Source organism: Staurois parvus, unplaced genomic scaffold (assembly GCF_062004578.1).
Source record: "Staurois parvus isolate SC_StPar_1 unplaced genomic scaffold, SC_StPar_1.0 ptg000011l, whole genome shotgun sequence".
Taxonomy (NCBI): Eukaryota; Metazoa; Chordata; class Amphibia; order Anura; family Ranidae; genus Staurois; species Staurois parvus.
Window position 1 is genome coordinate 22060427 of NW_028317807.1, and position 12342 is coordinate 22072768.

A 12342-nucleotide genomic window follows, 5' to 3' on the forward strand; every position below is an offset into this window, starting at 1 on the left:
AGCTCCCATTACATTTTATGGGGGCAAAATGCACAGTTTTGCCCAGAAGAAGTTTGTGTACTTTGTTGAGCTTCACACATTAGGTGACAAACAAAAGATGCTCAGGTGTGAACAGGCCTATTGGCCTATTCAGAATAAAGGGATTCTTCATTCTTGAGCATTTTTGTTCTTTGGATATTGTGTGATAAAACACTTAGATGTGAATGAAGGCTTTAAGACCAGAAAAAAAGTTAAAAGGTTCTGCTTCTGTCACAGTAAATGGTGCCATGCTTTTCAGTCTTGTGAAGGAATAACGATCTTAGTTTGTGTTTCCTCACAGTAGAATCAATGCGCCATTAAAAGAGAAGTGTGGGATGTAAAAAAAAAAACCTACATACTTGCCTAGGAGGATGCAGCTTTAGTATGTTGCTGTATCTGTACACCGCCACCTCTAGGGCTAAGAACTGAGTGATCAAAGACAGCTGATTGCTCAGTTCTCAGCCTTCAGCTTAGGTTCACACTGATGCGGTGCAGAATTCGCACCAGATTCCGCGCCAATTCCGCACAGCATCATAATCGCACTCCATTCATGCGAACTGCTGTGGGTGTGTATGTTAAATTAACAACACCCTGAAATCTGTTCGCAAAATGCTGTGTGATGTGCAGAATCAGATCGCATGGGTAATCACACCCATGCGATCTGATTCTAGTGCAGACAAAAAAAAAGGGTCCTGCACTATTTTGTTGCGGATGTGGTGCAATCTGAACCATACAAAAAGTATGGCTCAAAATGCACCGCACAGAATTTGCATGTGATTTGCACAGGAATGCGGTGTGGTTTCTGTATGAATTACATGCGATGTGCTGCACCGCAGTAGTGTGAACCCAGGCTCAGTGAGCAGAGAACTGGTTACTGTCAGTCACCGCTCTCTGATCTGTCCCACCAGTGTTCACTGGAACGCTGGACTGTGGAGGCGGTAGGAACGGTCAGGCAACTGGGTGGATCCTGACATTAAAGTTGGGGGTCCCTCCAGAGTCTGGACCGGTTGAGTGAAGTCAACTGACAGCAGACTTTAGTCTATCAGCTGAATACGGCTCACAGGAATGCAAAAGGAAGTGTACTCCTGTGACCGACCAGAGAAGTAGGGCCAAAAGAGCTCTGGCCCTACTTCTCCTTTTAAAGTATAACGTTTTGGATACAGGGAAGAGGGATTAGCACACCTGCCAGGTTTTTATTACTGCTTGTGTCCCCATTAGGGAGATTCACCCTATTTGACCTGGTGACCTTTTTCAATTATAGTCAAAGTAAAAGAAAACCCATATTTTGGGTGGTCGCCAAAACAAGGATAAAGGGGAACTCTTCCAATGGGTACACTAGTTCTGGTAAAAACAAGGGATTATCTCAGTTTATGAAAATTTCCTCTCACTTCCTGTTTTGGCTATGGGACAGGAAGCAAAAGGAAATCTCCCTAATGGTACACATATGACAGCAAACTGACAGGGTTTATAACTCTCCCTTAATTTTTTTTTCTTTTGTTCTTCTTTAATATAATCAGATAGACAAGGTTGAACTGATTTAGTTTCACTTTGCCACTTGAAGGAAAGTGGACGTCTTTGCAGCCAGGCAGCTAGTATTTTCAGAAAAAGAGAATGACATTGGTAGCTTTGATGTATCTCTAATGACAGCTTCTTTAAGTGAATATGAAGCCAAACCTGTTTTTTTTTTTTTTTTATATAGATTTGGATGCAGTAGTGGGGAGGGTTAGAACCCTATTATGTTTTTGTTGCTGGTATGTCCACACTCCAGAGATTTACTCTCTCAACTTGTACTGGTGACCATTGTCTGCTTGACAGAAAGGGATTGGAAATCCAATATTTTTGAATTGTCACAGGAATAGGAGGTGGGGAAAAATCTTCCAATGGACAAACCTGATCTACAGTAGTGACAACTGTCTAAGGGCTTATGTAAACATGACATTTGGAAAACTCTTCTGACCGCTGGAAACTGACTGCTAGAAAACATAGGTTAAAAACCGTCAGTTTAGCTGCGTTTGCATTCCGCGTTTATGCACGTTTGCTTTCAGAATCGTTTTTAAAAGATAACCTCAGGAGACCCTCCCAAATGCCCAAAAGGCAGTAGTAAATAACTATTTCAGATATTTGGAGAGAGCAGAAGCAGAGAGAGTAGTATGTTTTGAGATTACCGGTCTTTTCTGGTTGTATTCACTATGGATCCCATCATGAGCATAATGCAGCACGTTCTACCATTTATTCCTTCACACGAAACCTGGAACTGACTGCGCTGGTGTGCTAGGTCCATATACATGGAAAACACTTTGCATGCATTTCTGATGATGAAAAAAGGCTCTGGACAGCATCTGGATTTGGACCTGTCAAAAACCGTGTTTAAGCGCAAATGCTTGTAAACGCGGTTAACCATGTTTACAAGCATTTACACAAGTTTACATGCGTCTGGCGTTTGAAACGCTGGTAAAATCTACTCCTGAACGCAATTTTGGTGCTTTAAAAAAAAAATGATTGTAAACTCAACTGCCTGTAAAAGACTATTGCAGGCCATAGACAGTTCGTTTATCGGCCGAATTTTCGTCCGCACAAAAATTCAGTCGATATTTGCGCCGTTAGTGGGGCAATACCGTCGGCCGTTTTTCGCAGATCTTTTCGTTTACTTTTATCAGTCATGTTGGAAAATCCACGAAAAACGGCAGTTTTTCGTGGACATTGGTGGCGGCATCGGTGCCAGTAACGACCGATTTTTCGTTTATCGGACGAAAATTCGGCCGATAAACAACCTGTCTATGGCCAGCCTTTGTGTACATGGACACATAGGAAAACAATAGGGAGAGTTCAGGGGCTGCTGAAAAAAACACTCAACAGCTGCTGAACGTCAGTTTAGCAGCTGCAGTGTACATGAGCCCTAAAAAAGAGAAGAGGGAGGAGAGGACTCCTCTTACTACATATTGGGGTTGATGAACTAAAACTGGAGAGTGCAGAATCTGGTGCAGCTCTGCATAGAAACCAATCAGCTTCCAGGTTTTATTGTCAAACTGAAGTTAGAAGTTGATGCAGCAGATTCTGAGCGCACCAGTTTTCTGAAATCTCCCCCTCTGTGTCTCTGGGATGGGAAGTATAATGTCCCTTATGGGACAAAGGGTGAAAAGAACACTAATGGGTGTCTCAACTACTCCCTGCACCATTGAAAAGAGGCTTTTCATTAATTGCTAGATCTGATGTGACTTCACCCCCACTTGCTTACAATAGAAACCTTTTATATGTTAAAAACCTTTTGTGTATAATACTCCTTTTCTGTTTCCAGAAAGATTTCAATATATTGGCAAGCATCACCTACACATACACTTAAACACACACCTCTGGTTGTTTGAGCTTTTATGATTGTTCATGCATTGTAGGAATGCCAGTTATTGATTGTTATGTAAATACCATCTTGAAACCTGGGCACTCTACTGCTAGGAGTGTATCTTTGAGTTGCTAGAATGGTAGCTTAAATCAGTACTAAACCCAAGGCCAAAAATGTAATATATTGCAGCTTATTCGTCATTAGATGTAACAGCTGCATTAGTTTTCTTTTTTAGACTTTTTTCCTTTGAAAATACTTCCGAAAACATATGTTAAAAGTAAGTGAAATTTTGAATTAAACTTTCTAAATCAAAAAACACATATACTGTTAGAAATTCATTTATTTGAGTAAACAAATCCATCCTGCTTCTTCAAATTCTTTCATCACTGTGGTTGATTTGGCCCCAGAAAGGATTAGAAAATCCAACATATGTTCTTAACCATTTGCCTGCTGGGCCAATTCTGACACTTCGCTCCTACATGTCAAAATCAGCATTTTTCTTTTTGCTAGAAAACTACTTAGAAACCCCAAACATATATTTAGATTGTAATCTCAAAAGAGTAGGGCCCTCTAACCCCTGGTGTGCTGTTTGTTGTTGCTGTACTGTTTCATGTATTGTCGTCCCCCTCCCCCCCTCTATTGTACAGCGCTGAGCAAACCCTTTGGCGCTATATAAACTCGATGTAATAATATTTGAAGCAGAGGCCCTAAAAAATAAAATGGTGGGCTTGCAATCTTCTGTCACATGGCATTTGCGCAGCAGTTTTTCAAACGCATTTTTTTTTATTAAAACGTACACTTTAATGAAATTTAATGCAAAAAAAACAAAAAACAATATAATTTAGACCCAGAAGCCAGCTGCCTGAAGATGTCAACGGCTAGGCGGGGAGCTCCAGGATGCCGCATCACTGGAGAAAAGTTAAGTATAGTTCCGCTTTAAGGAAATCTCTTATTTCACCACTTCACCTCCTGTGGACCACAGCAATTTTTACATTTCTTCTATGGACTTGTTTATTCGGCAATAACTTTGCCATTTGTTAAGTTTAAGATTTTTTTTTTCAAGGACAAACCAGGCTTTCTATTCATGATATTGTCTTGCAACAATGATTTTTTTTCAAAATCTTTAGACAATAAAACGTAACAGGACAAAAAAAAATGCACTTTATTTTTGCAGTGTTCATTTAAAAATAAATAGTACTGCTGCACATAAAAATGGCATATTTTATGTTGTAATTTGTCCTGTTTAAAATTATAATTCTGGTACAAAGCATTGTAAAGTTATTTCCGAATAAAATAAAGTGAGTTTTTTTTTTTTTTTAAACTTGCACTTTTTAACCACCTTCCGCCCGCCATATAGTAATATGACGGGCGCAAGATGGTTCACTTGTTCTAGAAGGATGTCAAATGACGTCCTCCCATTCTCACTGCGCATGCGTGGCTCAGGGAGCGCGCAGCACGGCGATCGGCGGTACACTGTGTCCCTCGGACACAGCGGATCACTGATCACGGAAAGATCCGAAGATGTCGACTCGGTCATGTGATCAGCTGTGTCCAATCACAGCTGATCACATGTAAACAGGGAAATGCCGGTTACCGGCATTTCTCTCCTCTCGAGCTGTCACGCTGACAGCTCTTGAGGAGAGGAGAGCCGGTAATCGGCTTTCCGCAGAGGGGATATGTACACTGATCATCAGGGCACTGATGATCAGTGTGCCTTGATGATCAGTGTGGCCCCAGCAGTGCCACCTGTCAGTGCCTTGTGTCAGTGCCTCGTGCCAGTGCCCATCAGTGCACATCAATGCCACATATCAGTGCCCGGCTGAGCTGCCTTTCAGTGTCACCCATCAGTGCCAGTCAGTGCTACCTATCAGTGCCGCCTATCAGTGTGCATCAGTGCCGCCTAACAGTGCCTGTCAGTGCCGCCTAACAGTGCCAGTCAGTGCTGCCTTTTAGTGCCTGTCAGTGATGCCTGTCAATGCCCATCAGTGCCACCTACCAGTGCCTCCTCATCAGTGCCTATCACTGCCACCTATCAGTGCCCATCAGTGTAGCCTCATTAGCGCACATCAGTGAAGGAGAAAAATCACTTATTTACAAAAGTTTGTTTAAGAAAAAATAAAAAACGCAGAGGTGATTAAATACCACCAAAAGAAAGCTCTATCTGTCACAAAAAATGATAAAAATTTCATATGGGTACAATGTTGTATGACCGTGCAATTTTCATTCAAAGTGTGAGAGAGCTGGAAATTGGCCTGGGCAGGAAGGGGGTATAAGTGCCCTGTAGGCTAGTGGTTAAAATGGGAAATGTGTAAATATATGTTAAGCAATGGTTTACACTGGATTCGACTTTGAAATTGTGCAACTTCACTTGAAGTCCTGCACAGATGTCTATACAAGTCGCACCTGAAATCGCAAAAAATAGCCCAGCTACCTTTTTTGCAAACTGGTGCAGCATTTCAAAGTTGGAGTTGCACCGATTTGAACAGTTCCATTGTCGACAATAGGGTGCGCCTTATCAAGCAATTTGAAACTGTCAAATCACATGACAAGACGGCCGGTGTGAACCTGGGCTAAATGTGCACAAATATTAACAAGCAAAACAAGTTAAAATATTAGTAGTTAATAAAATTGAAACAAATAAAATCAGAAAAATAATTGAAGAGAGAAGGAGAATAAGGAGTTAATTAGGGCAGATTAGAGTAAATTAAGGGTTAATAAGGGGTTAAACTGGAACATTTTATTTTAAAAACTTGTGAAATTGCTTTGACTGGAATCATTTGCAGATGTAAATTCATCCCTTTTAATATGCAGATGAATGAACAGAATGATACAAATGTAACAATGTTATCAATGTATGTAGTATATTGTCATCTGAGCAGTGCTGTTTATAAACACTGATTCAGGCTTCATGCACACTGGCTTATTTTTAAGCTCCTTGCAGCTATTCATAAACGTTTTTTTTTTCTGCCCCTAGAAGCAGTTTTATCCTGTGTCCATGCACACTATTCTAGACTAGGAACATTTTTCAAGCTTCAGTTTCTAGGAGCAGAAAAAAAGCTTTTTTTTTTTTTTTTTTTTTTTTTGGGAACGATTTGCCAGCAGAAAAAAAAAACCGCTGAATGCTCCGAAACACCAATTCCAGCGTTTTTTGTGTTTTTTTTTTCCCTGTGAATAGCTGGTTGTTAAAGCTCCAGCGATGCACCATCCCACTTCTCTCCCGCCCGTTCACTGACATCTGCTGCGTTAAACTTGCCTGTTCACCATTTTTTTTACCTAAAGTTCCACTTTAAGGAGTGGGCCAGCAAGTCAGCCACCGCACCCTTAACGTCCCCAGCAGTATGATTATTTCAGATTTTTGGTGCTGAAAGCGGTACCATTTTTTTACATGGAAATATGTAGTTTTTTTATTGTAGGCCTGTAATTTAGGAATAACTCACTGAAATCTGTACGAACAAGAGTCTAGTAAACGTTCCGGATATGATAAAACTTGAAAGACGAAATCATAAATTATAATTTAATAAATACTCATAAAAAATAATAATGATAAATTTAATTCAATAATATAATCAAACTAAAAACACTGAAATTTGAAATATAGTGCCAAGTTCGCACATCACTGAGCAAAGTCGCTGAACCGTTTTCAGTGTCTGATGATGAATTTCCCCATGAATCATTATCACTCAATTCTGCAAGTGGTTCTAATTTACTATCGCTGTTCTCTAGCTGGTCTAAAACCGATTTTGACATAAAGGGACACTTTTTGGACGCCATGGACGTTTCTCAGTTTCCAGGCAGAAAGAACAGTCAAAATGCAGGCAGGGCACAGGACAAAGCAGTAGGGACAAAATGTATGTGAAATGCTTTGAAACAGCAATGTTTTGCTATGAAATAATCGTTTTTAAAAAAAAGTCATTTTTTTAAATTTTCAAATTTGCCATCGGTTCCGGCGCCCGTACGTCCCGACGTCACAGGGACTGGAACACTGAAGCCGGATGCCGGCATCGGCCGGAGGAGATGGCCAGGGACGCTGCAGGGGACACATCGCGGGAGCGAAGGACAAGGTAAGCGCTGCAGGGAATCCCTGTGCAACGCTGCATGGTAAGCCCGAGTGTAGCTCGGGGTTACCGCTTTTGGTACTGAAACTCTACCCCGAGCTACACTCGGGAATACCGCTAGGGAGGTTAAGAAAGGATGACTCTTCAGCTGTCAGTGGGGTTCCCGGCTGGCAGCTGAATGTAAACAAAAGAATTAGCAATAAAAATGTAAAAAAAAAAAGTGTGGGGGTCCCCTACTCAGTTACCATAAAAACTGTTGAAAATCAATAAATTCACAGACAGTTTTTGACAAATCCTTTGTTTTTTTTTTTAAATAAAGGACTTGTCAAAAACTGTCTCTGTGTTTTTATTGATTTTTTTTTTTTTTCAGTTTTTTGGTGAACGAGTAGGGGTACAGCGTACCCTGGAAGCTACTTGAGGTGGAGTCATGGGATTTTTAATACAAATTTCTATGGTTTATATGTAAGGAGATTTTATTAAATCGTGGATCTTTATACTTTTCATACATATTGCACTATATGGCTTTGTTCTTTCCCTCTATGATTACTTTGGAGCATGAGAAGGTGGAAGTAATGAAGTGAGCATTTAAGGGATCTGAAGGCATCCATGTGGATCTAGTTGGTGTATATCTCTTTCTGGATTCCTATATTCATATAAAGCGGGCATATTTTTGCATTAGGGTAAGGGTATGTGATGCCACTTAGATGTGCCACTGAATGTTCACGGAGAAGTGTATACATAAATATTACACAGAGTGTTTCACTATCACCAGTGTGTTCACGATTTGTGGGTTTTTGGTGCACGGAAATAATGAGGAATTATTTGGGTAAATATTTATATATTTTATAATATTTGAGGATAATTCACTATTGAGTTGTCTTTGTTTTGAGGTGCATGGCAATTATTGGACTCATACGGCGATTTTTACAGAAATTGGAGAAGGATTTATGGACTTATTTTGGGTGTTATTTCACAATTTTTAATGGACACTAAAAAGGTTTATTACAATTGATTTATACTTTCAAGGGTGAAAGGTGGACTTTTTAGTATTGTTTCACAGGGTATTATAGAAAGTATTAGTTTATAGACATCGATTTATAAATTATAAGATTCCTGAAGAGCAAGCATAGCAAAGTCTGTTCCTTTCAGACACGGATGAAGAGCCTTCTGAAGAGAAGGAATGAATCCCTGCTCTGTCTTATTCGCATATGTTAGTACATTTCTTTTCCATAAAGTTTTATTGCAACAACACTTATATGGCATAACTGAAACAAATAGTAACAGCAGTTTATAGAGCTGTAGTTAGTAAAGTAGAAGTAGATATGATATATAGGATAAAACATCAAGTGAAAAAAACTGAAATGTCTATCAAACATACAGGTGATAGAAAAAAAAATGGAAACACTACATGATTCTCAGGTGCAACTGATGAAATGTGTTGTGTTGACAACGGAAGTGATGTTTGCTTCTGCTGTGTGAGGGGACACCTACAGTGGATATAAAAAGTCTGCACACCCCTGTTAAAATGTCAGGTTTCTGTGATGTAAAAAAATGAGACAAAGATAAATAATTTCAGAACTTTTTTCACCTTTAATGTAACCTATAAACTGTACAACACAATTGAAAAACAAACTGAAATCTCTTGGGGGGGGGGGGGGAGTAAAAATAAAAAAACAAAATAATATGGTTGCATAAGTGTGCACACCTTTAAACTAAGGGCTCATGTACACTGCAGCTGATAAACTCATGTTTAGGAGCTGTTCAGTGTTTTTTTCAGCAGTCCCTGCACTCACCCTAATGCTTTCCTATGTGTCCATGTATACGTTTATAGTCATTTTCAGGCATTTGAGTTTACAGTCGTTTTTTTGAACGCAGAAAACTTTCGTTCAGCAGTCGATTTTATCAGTGTTTCAAACGCTAAACGCGGCAAATCGCTTTTATAAGCGCTTGCATTTGAAAGATTTATTTTAACTCTACCAGTTCCCAATGCTGTCCAGAGCCTTTTTTCATCATGAAAAATGCATGCAAAGCATTTTCAAGGTACTCAGATGGACAAAACATTAAACACTGGATGTTCCTACTTGCTTGTCACACATTGTAATGACCAATTCATACTTCAGACCTCTCCCACCCTTGGAAGCAAAAGAAATGTTAATGAGCAACTCACACCTAATTATCTGAACACATACAGTTGTTTTTGCTTCTCTCTGTATTTCTCTGAAACAGTCTGAAATAGTTAATAATTTACCACTTTTCAGTGCATTCTGAGCATTTGGGAGGTTCTCCTGTGGTTATCTTTAAAAAACGCTTCTAAACGCAAATGCACATAAATGTGCATAAACGCGTTATGCAAATGCAGCTAAACAGATGTTTTTTAACCTACGTTTTCCAGCAGTCAATTTCCATCATTCAGAAGTGTCCCGTGTACATGGGGCCTAATACTTTGTTGAAGCACTCAGTCTTCTTGGGTAGGAGTCTATCAGCATGGCACATCTTGACTTGACAATATTTACCCACTCTTCCTTGCAAAAACACTCCTGTAGACTTTTTATATCCACTATATTTACAAAAGAGTGATTAACATATACAAGTGAAAATACCATTTGTGTCCATTTTGCTGTTTGTAATAGCTTACACAAGCCAAGCTGACAGTTGATCCAAACTTTGTATTGCAGTGGAGTCAGATCCTGGAGAGGATGACCTCAGTGCCAAGGGCTGGGACTCACGGAAACTTACCAGTGAAGGCACAGGATCACTTACCAATCTTGAGGATGAGCTGAATAAGTCCCAAACCCACTTAGGATACCTTGATGTGGACAAGGAGCTGGAATCTAAGCAGGATTTGGTAAATGTTAAATAGTTTTTCTTTCTATATAAAGTGTATACTCTATATCTCTGTGCCCAGGGGGGTATGTCACCACTGTCTTAGAAGACACAGGAAAACAAAAATGGTAGATGTGTGTGGTTTGTTTCGTTCTGAATCGAACTTTGGACAACATTTTCATTATTTGGAGATTCAGATGTATACGAATTTATGAATTACAATAGTAATGAATTTAAATGAATTCAAAATAACAAAATTAAATTTTGTCAGAAATAAAGAATTATTCAAAACAATTTGACATCGAATTCGAAAACAAATTTGAAATGTAAACATATTGCTGACTATTGCCAATTTCCTTCAAATACTGTGTGTATTAGTGTTGGAATATAGCTGTATTCCGAAATTCAAATTTTGAAAAGAATAGAATAAACCAGAATAGAATAGAGCAGAAAATAATAGAATAGAAAAAAATAGAATGGAGTAGAATAAAATAGAAATAATTATCTGTCTTCTGAAATTCAAAATTTGAACTTCAGATAGAATAGAATAAAATAGAATATAGCCATCTTTGGAAATTCAAAAAGAATATAATAAAATAGAGTAGAAAACAAAGGAAAACAATAGTCTAGAAACAAAATAGAATAGAAAGAATATAGCTGTCTTCCGAACATTGAATTTCAAAATGAATAGAATAGAAAATAGAATTAAAAAATAGATTAGAATAAAATAAAATATAGACGTCTTCCGATATTTTAATAGAATAGAGCCAGCTATACCTCACAATGAATTTGGATTGATTCGATATTTTCGAAATGTATAAACAACATTAATTGTGTAACAAATGCAACAAAACAAAATGAGTAACGTAACAACTCTGAAATGTAAAAAATTTTAAAAAGTCTTTGAAAGAAATGCGGCACTCTTGAAATTAATAAGATATTGGGGCGTGATCACAGAACCATCAAACGTTTTGTTGCAAATAATCAACAGGGCCACAAGAAACGTGTTGAGAAAAAGACGCAAATTAACTGCCAAAGATTTTAGAAGAATCAAAAGTCAAGCTACCAGAAACCCATTATCCTCCAGTGCTGTCATTCCAGAACTACAACCTACTTGGAGTGCCCAGAAGTAAAAAGTGTTCAGTGCTCATAGACATGGCCAAGGTAAGGAATGCTGAAGCCCAACCACCACTGAACAAGACACTTAAGTTGAAATGCCAAGACTGGCCAAGAAATATCTGAAGACTTTTCAAAGGTTTTATGGACTGATGAGATGAGAGTGACTCTTGATGGACCAGATGGATGGGCCCATGGCTAGATCAGTCGCGGGCACAGAGCTCCACTTTGACTCAAACGCCAGCAAGGTGGAGGTGGGGTACTAGCATGGGCTGGTATTATTAAAGATGAGCTTTTGGACCTTTTTTGGGTTGAAGATGGACTCAAAATCAACTTCCAAACCTGCTGCCAGTTTTTAGAAGACACTTTCTGCAAGCAGTGGTACAGGAAAAAGTCTGCATCTTTCAAGAAGACAATGATATTTATGCAGGACAATGCTCCATCGCATGCATCAAAGTACTCCACTGTGTGGCTAACCAGTAAGGGCCTTAAAGATGACAGGATGACATAGCCCCCTTCCTCACCTGACCTAAACCCTATTGAGAACTTGGAGATTTACAGTGAAGGAAAACAGTACACCTCTGGGAGGCAGTGGTTACTGCTGCACAAAAAATTGATCATCAACAGATCAAGAAACTGACAGACTCCATGAATGTAAGGCTTATGACTGTTATTGAAAGAAGGGTGCCAATATTGGTCACTGATGTGTTTTTTTTTGTTTTTTTTTTAAATGTCAAAAATGTTTATTTGTAAATTTTGAGTTGTTTATTATTCTCACTTTAACAGATGAAAATAAAATACTGAGATAGGAAAGTTTTTGTTTTTCATTTAGTTGCATAATTCTGCACACTAATGGATGCCCAATAATTGTGCACACATAGATATTCTAAGAAAGCCAAAACCGCAATTTAACTTTCTTAAATATTCAGGTTTGAGGTTTATTAACATTTTTGATTAACTGAGAGCACTGTAGTTGTTCAATAATGAAATTAA

At 38.7% G+C, this 12342-nt stretch overlaps 1 protein-coding gene across 3 annotated transcripts in view; it reads left to right on the top strand.

The window, feature by feature from the left end:
- Positions 1-12342, top strand: part of VPS8 (VPS8 subunit of CORVET complex) — a 300342-nt gene that overhangs the window by 4236 nt on the left and 283764 nt on the right. For all 3 annotated transcript variants that reach the window (XM_089671617.1, XM_089671621.1, XM_089671618.1), the window contains exon 2: positions 10086-10255. In XM_089671617.1, coding sequence (XP_089527743.1) covers positions 10086-10255 — 170 coding nt within the window. The remainder of the gene's footprint in view (positions 1-10085; positions 10256-12342) is intronic.